Source organism: Neophocaena asiaeorientalis, unplaced genomic scaffold (assembly GCF_003031525.2).
Source record: "Neophocaena asiaeorientalis asiaeorientalis breed wild unplaced genomic scaffold, Neophocaena_asiaeorientalis_V1.1 scaffold1335, whole genome shotgun sequence".
In the NCBI taxonomy this organism is placed as follows: Eukaryota; Metazoa; Chordata; class Mammalia; order Artiodactyla; family Phocoenidae; genus Neophocaena; species Neophocaena asiaeorientalis.
Window position 1 is genome coordinate 106,703 of NW_020172361.1, and position 12,881 is coordinate 119,583.

The window sequence follows — 12,881 nt, forward strand, 5'->3', positions numbered from 1 at the left end:
TTTATTTAACTTAGTTTATCCATTTAAATTACTCTATATAATATAAATTTGTTATATAAATTATTTACAGTAGTTAATTATGTAAAGTAGTTTACTTATATTTTATAATTTAAAAAATCCCATGTTCCAAAGCAGGCCAGTCTGAATTTGAGTTGTTTTTGCTGATCATCTACACAGCGGGAGCCCATAATTTCGCACTGTATTTCTTTTTCATGGCAAAAAAAAAAGAGTTTGAAATACATGGATGAGGTCAGGGGGTGGAAATTAAGGACATACTGAATGGTCAGACAAAGATTAAATGGGCCACTTTTTCTCTGCAGTTCCAAGTGGAAGAATATCACCTTTGGATTTATTTTGCCTTTAATTCTTCTTAGACTGCCTTAAACAGTCTAGGGGAAAACTACTTGAGCCCACCAACCTCTTCCGTGGGAGCCTTGGTACTCCATGAAGGTGTATTATAGGTGCCATTTCTAGACAAGGTTGCTTTTCAGGAACTTGATGCCTCTTTGACTTGTGTATATCAATGCAATGTCAGCATTTCATCGTTTGTATCCCAGGTTAATCCAATGAGCAGCAGAGTGTCCTCTCAGAAATATTTTGTGGATGATTTCTTATTCAGCACAGGACTTCAGAACAAAAAATAGACCTTGCCTTTACAAAACCAAGAGTTTAAGTTATTTCATTTGAGAAATTAACAATTTGTTTGGATCTTAAATTATCTTTTAATTTGATATGTGTACTTGATTGTGATATTTAATAGGAAGGTTCATTGGAAGCATTGAAATTTACTGTTCATGGTTATTCCCAGAGACTGTTTCAAGAACTAAACTAATGTTTGAGGGCTACTTGTACCATCCCAGTAGAGAGCTTTATTTAAGGGTCACTAAAGCTGATTTTGTTTACATGAATCTTTCTCATGAATCTAGGAATCTATTCTTATTTCTTATGAAGTATACTAATGTTTTTACTAAAGTAATTTTTAAAACAATAGAGTTGAGGTTGATTTACTGTGTGCCGGGCTCCATGCTAGGTGTTCTGCATGCATCTTCATTTGGATATTTTAATAGTGTCTCTTTGGACAGAGTATTTATATTTATAAATGTACAAATTTAACAAGATATTGCAGAACTAAAATACAGGTTCTGTACTTAGAAGCCTTTAGCTAAATTATTGATCAGTATTTATGCACTGTCTTCTAATTTTCTTAAACTCCATGCGTTCATTCAGTAAATATTTATTTTGTATGTTTATTGTACACCAATTATATGGATACCTATTAATATGTCAAGTACAGTGGTGGGATGGCTATTTTCTTTTTTGGCCATGGCTTTTAATCCAGTCAAAGAGTCTATAAAGATATCATACAAAGAAATAGAGAATTATGACTGTGATGTATTCCATAAAAAAGATATATCTAGGCCTGTGAAACTTTTAATGGGGTGATTTGACCTAGTCAGGGAAGATCATGAAAGCCTTTTATAAGGAAAGAATGTTGAGGTAAGTGGGACAAGTGTTGTAGGCGGAAGGAGCAGGGTAGGTGGAAGAGGAAAACAAAAGAATGTGCAAATGCTGGGGCAGAGAAAGAAATCCCTCCTCATTGCTACCCCAGATGCTCACATTAACCCACACACCTTCCTGTCTCAGCGTGCTAGCAGAGATTTTTCTCAGCATTTCTGATAAGGGACCTACTTGGTTGAATTTTCTAGAATTGGGAAGGAATGAGCGCGACGGTAGTTTGGATTTGGGGCTCTGTAGGATTAGTTAGTTAAGTATACATATTTAAAAGATGTATTTTCTTAAGAGATTACAAAAGCAGGACCCCTTAAGTCTATTTTCAGTCACCATGTAGTATTTCAAAGCTTTATAATGCTATATTATTAGACTTTTGCCCTAAGTGGTGGTTAATGTATTAAATATGTGGTTTATAAATTACAGTCTGGACACATGTCACCAAAGACAGTAATTTCAGTTCGTGAAAGTAAATCTGTTTTTTTTTTTTTTTCTATTCTAAAAACAAGTGAGTCTAAGATGTCTGTGAAATATATACTTACCTAAGTCAGAACTTTTCACATTTCTCATTCCTTTCTTGGAGAATAAGGTTTGCCATAGGGACTTATACTTTGTAAGTTATTCCTTTCTCTGCATTATTTATGAGTTTTGTTATGAGTATAATTGGAGTATTTCTGTTATACACCGCTGAATTTGTATTTAATGAATTGAATTTACACTTAATCAGTTTGTGTTAAAGTGACTTAATGAGATGCTTCACTCTTCTGTGTTAAAAGCAGGTTAAGGCCAACCAAAAGACTCCGGGCAATACATTATCCAGTGTTCATTTTCTGCATAACTTGTAATTTTATCAAGTTTCATGATTTAACTAAATCACATACTAGCATTTCCTGTAATCATTTCTAATGATTCTTTAAGGTCAGATGTTTTACCGTTAATGTATTGGCAATCTATTTTTTATTTTTACTTTATTTTTTTACTTTCTAACACAGGAATTCTCATATTCTTTTGCTTTCAAAACGGGATGTGTAGCATAAGATTGTGTCAGACTATCACATAATGGGGCGGGGAGGCAGTGGGATTTGGATCTGAAGATACTGACTTTTCAGTGTTTGACTTTATTGAAAACAAGTATATTGGAGCTTTGTTCTCATATATATGATGTACCCAAAAGTAGTGTTCCAAGTAAAAGTGAGAGAGAACTCAGTATTTATCTTTGCAAGACATTTTACTTCCTGTTTTATCTATACTCTCTCCAAACCTTCCACCTCCTGTTTTACTTTATCCCGATGACCTTGCTTCATGGTCCACTGGAGACAAAAGCCACAGGCAATAATATCATTTCCCCACACCAAATCTCTGTACACCCAGTGGGGGGACTCAGCCCTCGCTCTTCTTTCCCAGTACAATGAAGTGGGTACATGGTTTCTTACAGGCTTGTTCCTCTAGGAGCATCTGTGTCCCATCCTTCCCCATCTTCACAAGAGCTTCGTTTTTCACCTCTGTTCTGTTGCCTGCAACGTTTTCTTCCTTCTCTCTTCAAGGTAAATCCTCTCTTGCTCTAGTGACCCTTCACTTTCCTGGTGGCTCAGTGGTTAAGAATCCGCCTGCCAATGCAGGGGACACGGGTTCGAGCCCTCGTCTGGGAAGATCCCACATGCCACGGAGCAACTAAGCCCGTGAGCCACAGCTACTGAGCCTGCGCTCTAGAGCCCGCGTGCGCCAACTACTGAAGTGCACGCGCCTAGAGCCTGTGCTCCGCAACGAGAGAAGCCACCGCAATGAGAAGCCTGCGCACTGCAACAAAGAGTAGCCCCCGCTCATCGCAACTAAAGAAAGACCACGTGCAGCAATGAGGACCCAACACAGCCAAAAATAAATAAATAAATAAATAAAATTAAAAAAAAAAAAGAAACCTCTCCTTGACCCCCGTCCACCCCTTCAGGGACCACCCTGTTCATTCTCTGCCTCCCAGCCGAGGTGCTCTGAAGACTTGCCTCTGCACGGGCTAATCCCTCCCATTGTTGTTCAGCGCGCTCCATTGCGTTCCACCCCCACCCCCCACCCCCGACCTCCAGACACTACCTGTGTAACGGGGATGAGTGCAGTGGGTGCTTTTAAGTCCTCATCTTTCCTGTCTCTGTCCCGCAGTGTGTTCTTCTTGAGACTGTTTTCCTCTCATCATCTAAGGCAGTCCAGTCTCCTGACTTCCTTCCTGCCTCCAAGGAATCTTACTCCTGTTCAGTTTTCTCAGAGACCCCTCCTCTGCTTCACTTTTAATCACATGGCTTTAAACCAAATTTCTCTGCTGAAGCTTTCCGTGTTTTTTATATTAATCAAGACTTCTTCGGAGCCTCTTGCTTTCAATGTTATTTCTTGACATCTTCATTTGCGTATCTCACATACTGAAATCTCACCCGCACTTGAACTGTGTGCTTCTCTCCCCTAATCCTGAAGTGTCCCTGAACCCGTCCCTCCTCCGGCCACGCAGATGCCCATGTCAGAATTCTCTTCTTACTCAACGCAGACCCAGTGCACCATCACAAGCTAGTGATTATTTCTCCAAAATAGGTTTTGAACCCCTCTTTTCGGACCATCTCCATGAATAACAAAGCCACTTTGTCTGTTCAGCTGGGTTACCGCAATAGCTTCCTAATTATTGTCCATCCTTTGAATTTTGCTCACCTTACATCCAATTCCTAAACAGCAGCTAGGGCTAGCTGTTAAAGTTCTAGATTAAATTATTTTGCATTTGGCTTAAAATCTTTTGTGAGTGGCCGTTCGACAGAGAATACATGCCTAATTGTCTAGCATTTCCATTAGACCCTGCCTCCGTCCCTGAGCTCATTTCATGTCATTAGTCCTCATATGAAACTGAGCTAAACTCTCCATCTTTATGTTTCCCTAAGAGGCTTCTTTTCTTTTTGTCACGTCAGGGCCTTTTTACGTGTTGTTCTATCTGCCTGGAATGTTCTTCCTCCATAGTCTTCAAGGAAACATTTCTGTGGAATCACAGGAAATGCCAGTTCTTAGGGAATTTTCCCCCCAACTGCTTACAGTCCGAATCAGAACCCATTCTCCAGATATTATCTCTTAGAGATTAGGATTATATTGCTTTACATAACTCATCATGATTTATTGTATATTGAGAGGCACTGGGGGAGTAGTTAAAATCCCAGACTCTTGCTACAGTGCTAGTCTGAATCCTGACTCTCTATTACTTATTTGTTACGTGACTATGGACAAGTCATTTAACTATGCTTAAGGTTTCTCATGGATAATAATACTACTTACTTGCAGCGCATTTTCAAAGAGGAAATGATTAATATTTGTAGAGCAAATAGTCGATGCAGCACAAAGTAAACACGTATAAGTGCTCACCTACATATATAAATGTGTGTGCATAATTTACCTCATGTCTGAAGGCACAGAGCTCTCACCTACCACAACTCTGGACATATAACAGGCCGCCAATGAATATTTGCTTAATGGATTGATGAATTGTACAGTGTACCTTATCACTAGGTTTCAGGGATCTTCAGAGAAAAAAGAATGATGCATTATATTTATGAGAATAGATAATCACTTACGTAAAAATATATTTTGGCTTGTGATCCACCTGTTAAAATCATTATGTGCTTTTGATCTGAGAATATCTTCAGCATCTGATCTGGCCAACCCCTTTCCTTTTAGCAAGTATGCTTTTATTATCATTCTCATTTTGCTTTTGCAGATGTGACAGTCTAGGCCCCAGGAGCCTAAGGGGCTTGTACCCATAGCAGAGTTAATAAATGATAGGATGATCCCATTCATTTTAGCGCCCTGATCTTCTCGCGAGTCCTATTCTTATCTTTTTGGAAATATACAGTGAACTGTGTGAATACTTTTTATATGGTTGCTGAAATTACTTTGGTGATCATTCTTAAATTTTCAGTTGGGGCAGATATTATTGGAGTTCGTTTTCTCCTCCTACAGACTCATTGTTGTTCAGGCCCTTATCACTCACAGCAGTAACTCCGCCATGACCTGCTTGCCCTTTCTCTGGCCTCTGTGATTCTACTGCATTCCCTATATTACCTCTAGAGTGATAGTTCTGAAAGGCCACTCGTTGTTCTTGAGTCTTTCAGATTACTTTCCTGTTTTAACCCCCATGGAAAGACTACCGTCAAATTTCAAATTTACTAACCATCTGCTCCTGTCGTTCTGTGAACCACTTTTCCGTTTAGCGTTTCCTCACGCGAGGCGCGTAAAGTGCTCAGTTTCTCCCTGTATTCTGTGCAGGCATCATCATATCATTTCTGCATTCTGAATATATTTCATTGTTGGTTGAGAGTTTTGTGTTGTTGTTGTTTTTTGTAATCTAACTGCTCATAAAATTTGAGAGCTGGGAGGGCCCTCACATAACTCAAATCCCAAATTTATAATCAGGGAAACCAAGCTGGGTTCAGGAAAGTGTCAATAAGCGACAGGCTGATACAGTAGGGGTTGGGGCATGGATGAAAATTACTGTTTGATCTTTAGTGCACTTCTGTTACCAATCTACTCACTTTGCTTTTTGAAAGAGAAAGCAATGCAGAAGCATTGAGAAGTATAACACAAATTCAGTAAAAATTACATGATTGATTTTAATGTTGGTTTATACATTTACCTTTTTATCTTTTGCAGTTTAACAGCAATGCCCAGGATGTAAGCTGTTTTCAGCACCTTGTCCAAGCAAATGTAAGAAATAAAAAAGTGCTGAAAGATGCAGTGAATAATATCACAGCGAAAGGAATCACAGATTATAAAAAGGGCTTTAGTTTTGCTTTTGAACAGCTGCTTAATGTAAGTATTAATACTACCCCCTTTTGTCTTTTATTATTGAATTGTAGGATCTGAATTTCAATATCCTTGTAGTTACAGCTCTGTAGGGTTAGATAACAGTTCTGTTTTTCATTCATTTAGAAAGCAGATGTGTCCAGGCAGTAGAAATGTTTGAACTTTTTTTATTTTTAAATCCAAAATTCAGAAGGTATACAAAATGTAGATTTTCTTTTTCTTTTAGATCTTTTCTTCTGCCCTCTTTTTTCAAACTTAGTTTAAAAAAACACATCTGTAAGGTAATTATTTAATTTTGAAGAAGCACTGGAAACTTAGTTGGGACATTTAGAATATCATCTCTTTTGTCTTATCTCAGTTAGTACTGTATTTATTTGGAAACTTGTGCTGTCAGTCATCAAATGGTTTCTGGAAATATTTCAGTTTTAAACATCTAGTTTGAATCTTCAGGTTGTTCCTAAATGTACAAAAGGGTCCAAATGGTTAACATCAAGGTAGACAGGAAGAGCAGAAATTCCTTCCAAAGAGAAAATTCCCTTGACTGAATCATCGATGTCTATAGTTAGGCTTTTAAATTCTGGCACACCTACTACCTGTTCCATATCATAACAATATTGTAACATGAATCTCACACTGCGGACTAGTATTTTCAAATGGCCATGTTGTCTGTTTCATTTGAACTATTTGAAAGCAGGAGCTATCATTCAGGTTTGTATCTCTTCTGAAGCAATATTATTGCAGTGGTTCAGAGTATGGACCTAACATCTCTCTGCCTTGGTTTCCTAACTGGGGTTGTGTAAAGAATGTCCACAGAATCGGTGGACATAGCAAACCACATAGAAAAGCACATGAGACTGTAGGCTGTTGAGTTGGTGTTATAATTAATTAATAACTAGCATGTGGCTGGGACAGAATCAGCACATAATTCCTATCGTGTTTGCTGAGTCACTAAATAAGCCCTTATATTTGGTCTTTTCTGCAAACTTGATTTCGTTGTTCCCGAAGTAAATCTTCTAAACAGTTTTCAAGATCTCTGATTGGGTGATGACTCATTGATTTGTTCATTCAGCCAGTATTTATTGAGTGCCTCACAATTTATCCTGTCACAGTGCTATTGCTGAAATTCCAGACATAAACAAAACCATTTGCTCTCAAGAAGGTCGAGCATAACATGCTAAATCATCATTTCTCATATAACATGTTAGTGCTGTTACAGGGTATTCACGGTGTGTTTGCTCGGAGCAGCTTGGGGAAGGGGGCTCAACTTACCCAAAGGAGGTCAGAAAATTGTGGCACTTTCTTGAAAACAGGATTTTGAAGAATGAGCAGAATCTAGGTAGGTGGTGAGGGAGATAAAATGAACAGCATCGACAAAGGCACAGAAGCATGGGGTGTCATGCACATTGAAAGAATTGCAAGTGGATTGGTACGGCTGGGCCATAAGCAGTAGGGGAGAGGCGATGGAAATGGGAAGACCATAAGCTGTCTTTAAATGAAGTGTGTAGGAGCAAATGAAAAGTTTGTGGTAGGAGAAAGACATCATCTGACGAGTGTTCTACGTTAAGAAGCTATTGTAGAAATCCTGGTGTTGGACTAGACGTGCAGAGATGTTAAGGCAAGTGACCTGATTGGGTGGGTAGGAGGGGTTGCGGGGAGGGGCAGGGGGTGATTCCAAGTTCTCTGAACTGGAAAACTAGGTGGATGGTGGCACAGGAGTCTACAAAGAGGGAATGTGAGAGTAGAATTTTCAATTATTTAGAGTTTGAGGTAGTGATATTTTTTTTAGATACCATTAGATAAGCAAGTAAGGAGTTAGAAAAGCAAAGAAGTTCCACACTGCAGTTTTCAGGGGAAATTATCTTTGGTAAAATGCATATGATTATTAAATAATGTATGTTTATTAATAAAAAAATGAAAACTCAAAGCTTTGAAATTCAAGCATAATTGATCATTAGAGTGGGATATATTCTTTCTGTAGTAAAGGAATGTGAAAGGTTTCTATATTAACTTTTTTCTCTTGAGTCAATAATCAAGTTTTCTAGATCTTGGCATTTTAATTATTCCTCTTAGTGTTGTTAACTGGCCTCACTCATTCCCTCCTATTCAGGTTTCCGTTGTGAAATGATGATGAGAAGTCTCAAGCCTAATGTACTATTTCAGAGGCAGTCATGTAGAGGGGCCACGTTAACTCGCACGTTCATTATTAGTTGCTGATAAAATATGATCTAACTTCTATTGGCCTCTCCCACTGCCTTTACCAAAGTTGTAAATCATTTTTAATATGTCCTCAATAGTAAACCTCATGTGTTTTGCTTTCCACATGTCGCTTAGATATTGCAATTCTTCATTTTAAAATAATTTTCCCAAACGCCATGGCTTGCCTTATTGAGCTGAAGCATGTTCTGTTACCTCTTTCAGACACTTCTAGTCTTTTTCTCATCATGCAATGCCATTCCTTCTCTTTTGTTTGTCCCGGCAAGGTTTACCCTTAAGATCACTGAATCAAGTGTCAAATAGAATTAGACGTTAAGATTTGAATTAGTCTTCAGTTAGCATTTCATAAAATACTGACAAATATATTGAGATGCATTTTTCCAAAAAAATTTTATTGAGTGCATATGATAGATGCTGTGCTACATACTGGCCACACAGAGATACAACAGTGTGTCATGAAATACCATATTAACGTAATTTACCAACCCTAGCTGTTGTATTTTTATTGACATAATCAATTTCTTTCCTTGGCTTAGTTCCTTCCAAGCCGGTTACGTATACTTCTTGTGACTGTGTGATTCTTTAGCTGCAAACCCAGTGAAAAATTGCTGAGATAGACTCTGCTTTCCCACAAGTCCTGAGGAAAAATGATGTTGAAAACACATTTCTGCGTTCCTCTTTTTGTGGGTGTCTTACGAATGATCAGCAAGACTCAATGTGCTAAAAGTAGCTTTGATACTTGTATTTAGTGATAATAATAAGAATACCTCCACTACTTCAAAAAATGAAACCAAATTCTGTTCTAAAAACTTTAGTTACTTTATCACTTTTCTGAGACAGTCCTTTAGGTAAATATTATTTTGCCCATTTTACATTCGCAAATAGAAAACACAATTCATTAGAGAAACTAATTTTAGTTTAAGGGACTTCAACACTTTTCACAAAATTATTTTGATGATAAAATATGTAAATTTTTGTATGGTCAAATTTTCAGATAATTATCTTCAAAAATAAGAATGGTGCTTGAATGTGATAAATTGTATTAGTTAATACTTGAGTTTTCACAATACTTGGTTAAAAGCCTTAACTCCGCATGGTCTAATGGCCTAGTCAACGGGGTAAGAATATATGAAACAGGATCTTTTCATCAGTAAAGCAAAATGTTGTCTTCATTAACTTTTCCACAGGAAATGGGATTTCCTTTTTTGACAAATAGGAATAGGGACCTTCAATAAGCTTAAATACTATAGGAGAATTAGTGATTTTTTAAAAAATGTATTAGTCACTTAAACACCAAAACTGTGCTGTCCAGTGTGATAACCATGATCACAAGTGGGTGTTGTGCCCTTGAAATGTGCCTGGTCTGAACTGAAATGTGTTACAAGTACACACTGAAATTTTAGTACTTATTATGAAAGAAAAAAAAGTATATTATCTCAGTAACTTTTATATTATTTGATGTTGGATTGATAACATTTTTGAACGACTGAGTTAATATGTTATTAGAATTTCAGATATTTCTTTTTACTTTCTTTAATGTGACCATTAGAGGGTTAAAATTACAAATTAGGCTCACGTTGTATCTCCTTTGAATATTGCTGAACTAGAGGGTTGATATTTTCGAAGAAGCTGAGCATTCGTAAATTGGTGTGAATCTTTTGTTCTCAACACTTTCACAAACACATTTCACAACAGTAGAAAGGCTGAGATTATAATTTCAGACCTCAGAGAAATACAGCTTTCTAAATTAATTGTGCATTTTCATGGCCCTTTGATGCTAATCCATTGTTTACCTAAATCCAACTCTTTGGGGACCTTAAAGAAAGTGTAAGAAAGGATTCAGCACTGGAATTGAGTCTTTCAGGATTAGAATATGTGTGGCTGCTTGCGAGCAGATAGGAGAATATTCTGGAAGTAGCTGTCGACATTTACAAAGATAGGAAAGAGCACTGGGCATTAGGGATCAACACTGCAATTTCAGAAATGTAAAGTGAATAAAGTGAGATGAAGGAGGGAAGAGAGGAACAAATGTTTGTGAATAGATTGAAAATATATGTGAAAAGCTATGCACATTTTATTAATATTCTTTCTTTGTTTCTCGTGTAAATTATAGGGGTATACAATTGACGTCATGGCCATTAATTAATTTAAAACCCATTTATTAATTAACCACTGAGAGGTTATTATGTGCTAGGCATTCATCTAGGCAAGGAAACGACACTGAACAAAAACGACACAAGTTTATGCCCTTTTGGCATTTAACATTCTATTGGGAGAAGCCAATAATAAAAAGACAAGTAAAATATATACTACATGTAAACCAATGTGAAATGCTATGGAGAAAAATACAGCCTGGGAGGGGAAAGTTGTCAGGAAAGTCCTCACTGGTAAGGTGACCTTTGATCAGAAGCCTGAAGGAAGGGAGACCCGTGGGTGTTGGGAATGAGGCAGAGCCCCTGTGTAGGGATGCGTAGGCCTGGCTTGATCCAGGAACTGGTTCTTAGAATTGACTTATTGAGCAGATACTTCGGTCATTACTTGCAACCTGTGCATGCTCTTTCCATATTACTTTTATACTCCCTCCCTTTTATTATGAATGATATACATTTTGTTTTAACAGTATAATGTGTCTAGAGCCAACTGCAATAAGATTATCATGTTGTTCACGGATGGAGGAGAAGAGAGAGCTCAGGAGATATTTACCAAATACAACAAAGACAAAAAAGTGAGTGTGATTTTTCCAATGTTTTAAATTTAATAGTAATTTAGGTGGTTTTTAAAGAGAGAGTGGCGGGGGTGGTGAGGGAAGACATTTTTGGTTAAAACATTAGTGTGCTGATTATAAAGTCATACAGATGGATTATAAGCTAATCACTGAATTAAATGTTAGATATCTTCTGTGAGATTCATAAGTACCTTATGACTAATTCATTAATAAAATAATTTGAACTTAATAGAAGCCTATATAGGAATATATTTGTTTCTTTGTTTGTTCTACTGCAGAGGAAAGTATTGTAGAAAGACCTGTTTTGAAAGTTCACCCATGTGGCTGAACCTACTGATAGTGTGGAAAATATCAAATGTAACTGTTTTTTCTAGCACTGCTACTATCAGCTTATTTCAATTTTCTTACGGACTCTCCAAATTTTATAAAAGAACAATGATTCTCAACTTGGTTTGTTAAAATGCTAAGGATCCATAAATAAGTAATGAAAAATTATAACCTATATCTTATGTTTCCACAATTTCAACAGAAATTGTATATTTCACAAGGGGACTCTTAAGGGTAAAATGCCAGTTGACTTGGCTTTTAATTGAAATTTTTACCATTTTGAGAGGTGTGACTCGTCATTAACTCTAATGAATTGTTTTATATGTGTGTGAGGAATTAAAAAGAGAAAAAAATGTATATTAATACATTTAGGTAAATATATATAAGTTATATATTTTGGCAGGCAAAATATTGTGAATAATGGGGTAGAGTATTGATGAAAAAATCTGGGACACTTTGAAACACCCTTATGTACTTTAAAAATGATTGGAGTTGAAAACATAGACATATTGGGTTGGCCAAAAAGTTTGTTCAGTTTTAAGTAAAAATAAAAGACACATTTTTCATTTTCACTAGGAACTTTATTGAACAACATATTCATTAACCAAGTGACCTTTTTGGCCAACCCAATACACATACCTTCAAATTACTCACAAAATTTTTTTATACTCAACTCTTTGATATTGCATATGCTATTAAAGTATAATGTCATATGACATAAGTTTAATGCAAGGGTTAAGTTTTTTTAAAAACACCTGGTGACTTTGATTATAAAGAAGAGCTGTTCCTTTTGAAAAAGTTGATAAATGGACTGAACTGTTAATAGACTGAATATTTTCAAATAGTAACTTGATTTTGTGAATATTTGTTTCAAAAACATCAGTAGAATGAAAAGTAATGGGAAGATACAGATGTATTAATCTAAGATGTAGTGTGCATTACTTACTTTATTTAGTAACTGCTACTCATTGTTCAGAATCCTGGGCAATCATCACCCCCTGAAGGATGTTCCTGACACTTTTCTCCCACTTCAGGCTCGTGCTCTGATCCCATATAGCACAGTGTATTCAGCCCTACGCGTCCCTCACACTGTATTCTACCCACAAAATCTCTTCTCTGTTCCCTCTCTACATGACAAGGTCCTATAAGACTGGGCCTTTGTATTGTTTAACTTTGAGCTCTCATCATCCTGCAGAGAACACAGATTCAGAGATAGTTCTCGATACATGGCAATAAGTAACTTGAGTATGTCTTAACAAAAGTTGGAAGCATGATTTCTGTTACAGAA

At 36.8% G+C, this 12,881-nt stretch overlaps 1 protein-coding gene across 1 annotated transcript in view; it reads left to right on the top strand.

The window, feature by feature from the left end:
* LOC112414506 (voltage-dependent calcium channel subunit alpha-2/delta-1) overlaps positions 1-12,881 on the top strand; it is a 184,620-nt gene that overhangs the window by 86,985 nt on the left and 84,754 nt on the right. The window contains exons 7-8 of the mRNA XM_024766987.1: positions 6,175-6,333; positions 11,162-11,266. Coding sequence (XP_024622755.1) covers positions 6,175-6,333; positions 11,162-11,266 — 264 coding nt within the window. The remainder of the gene's footprint in view (positions 1-6,174; positions 6,334-11,161; positions 11,267-12,881) is intronic.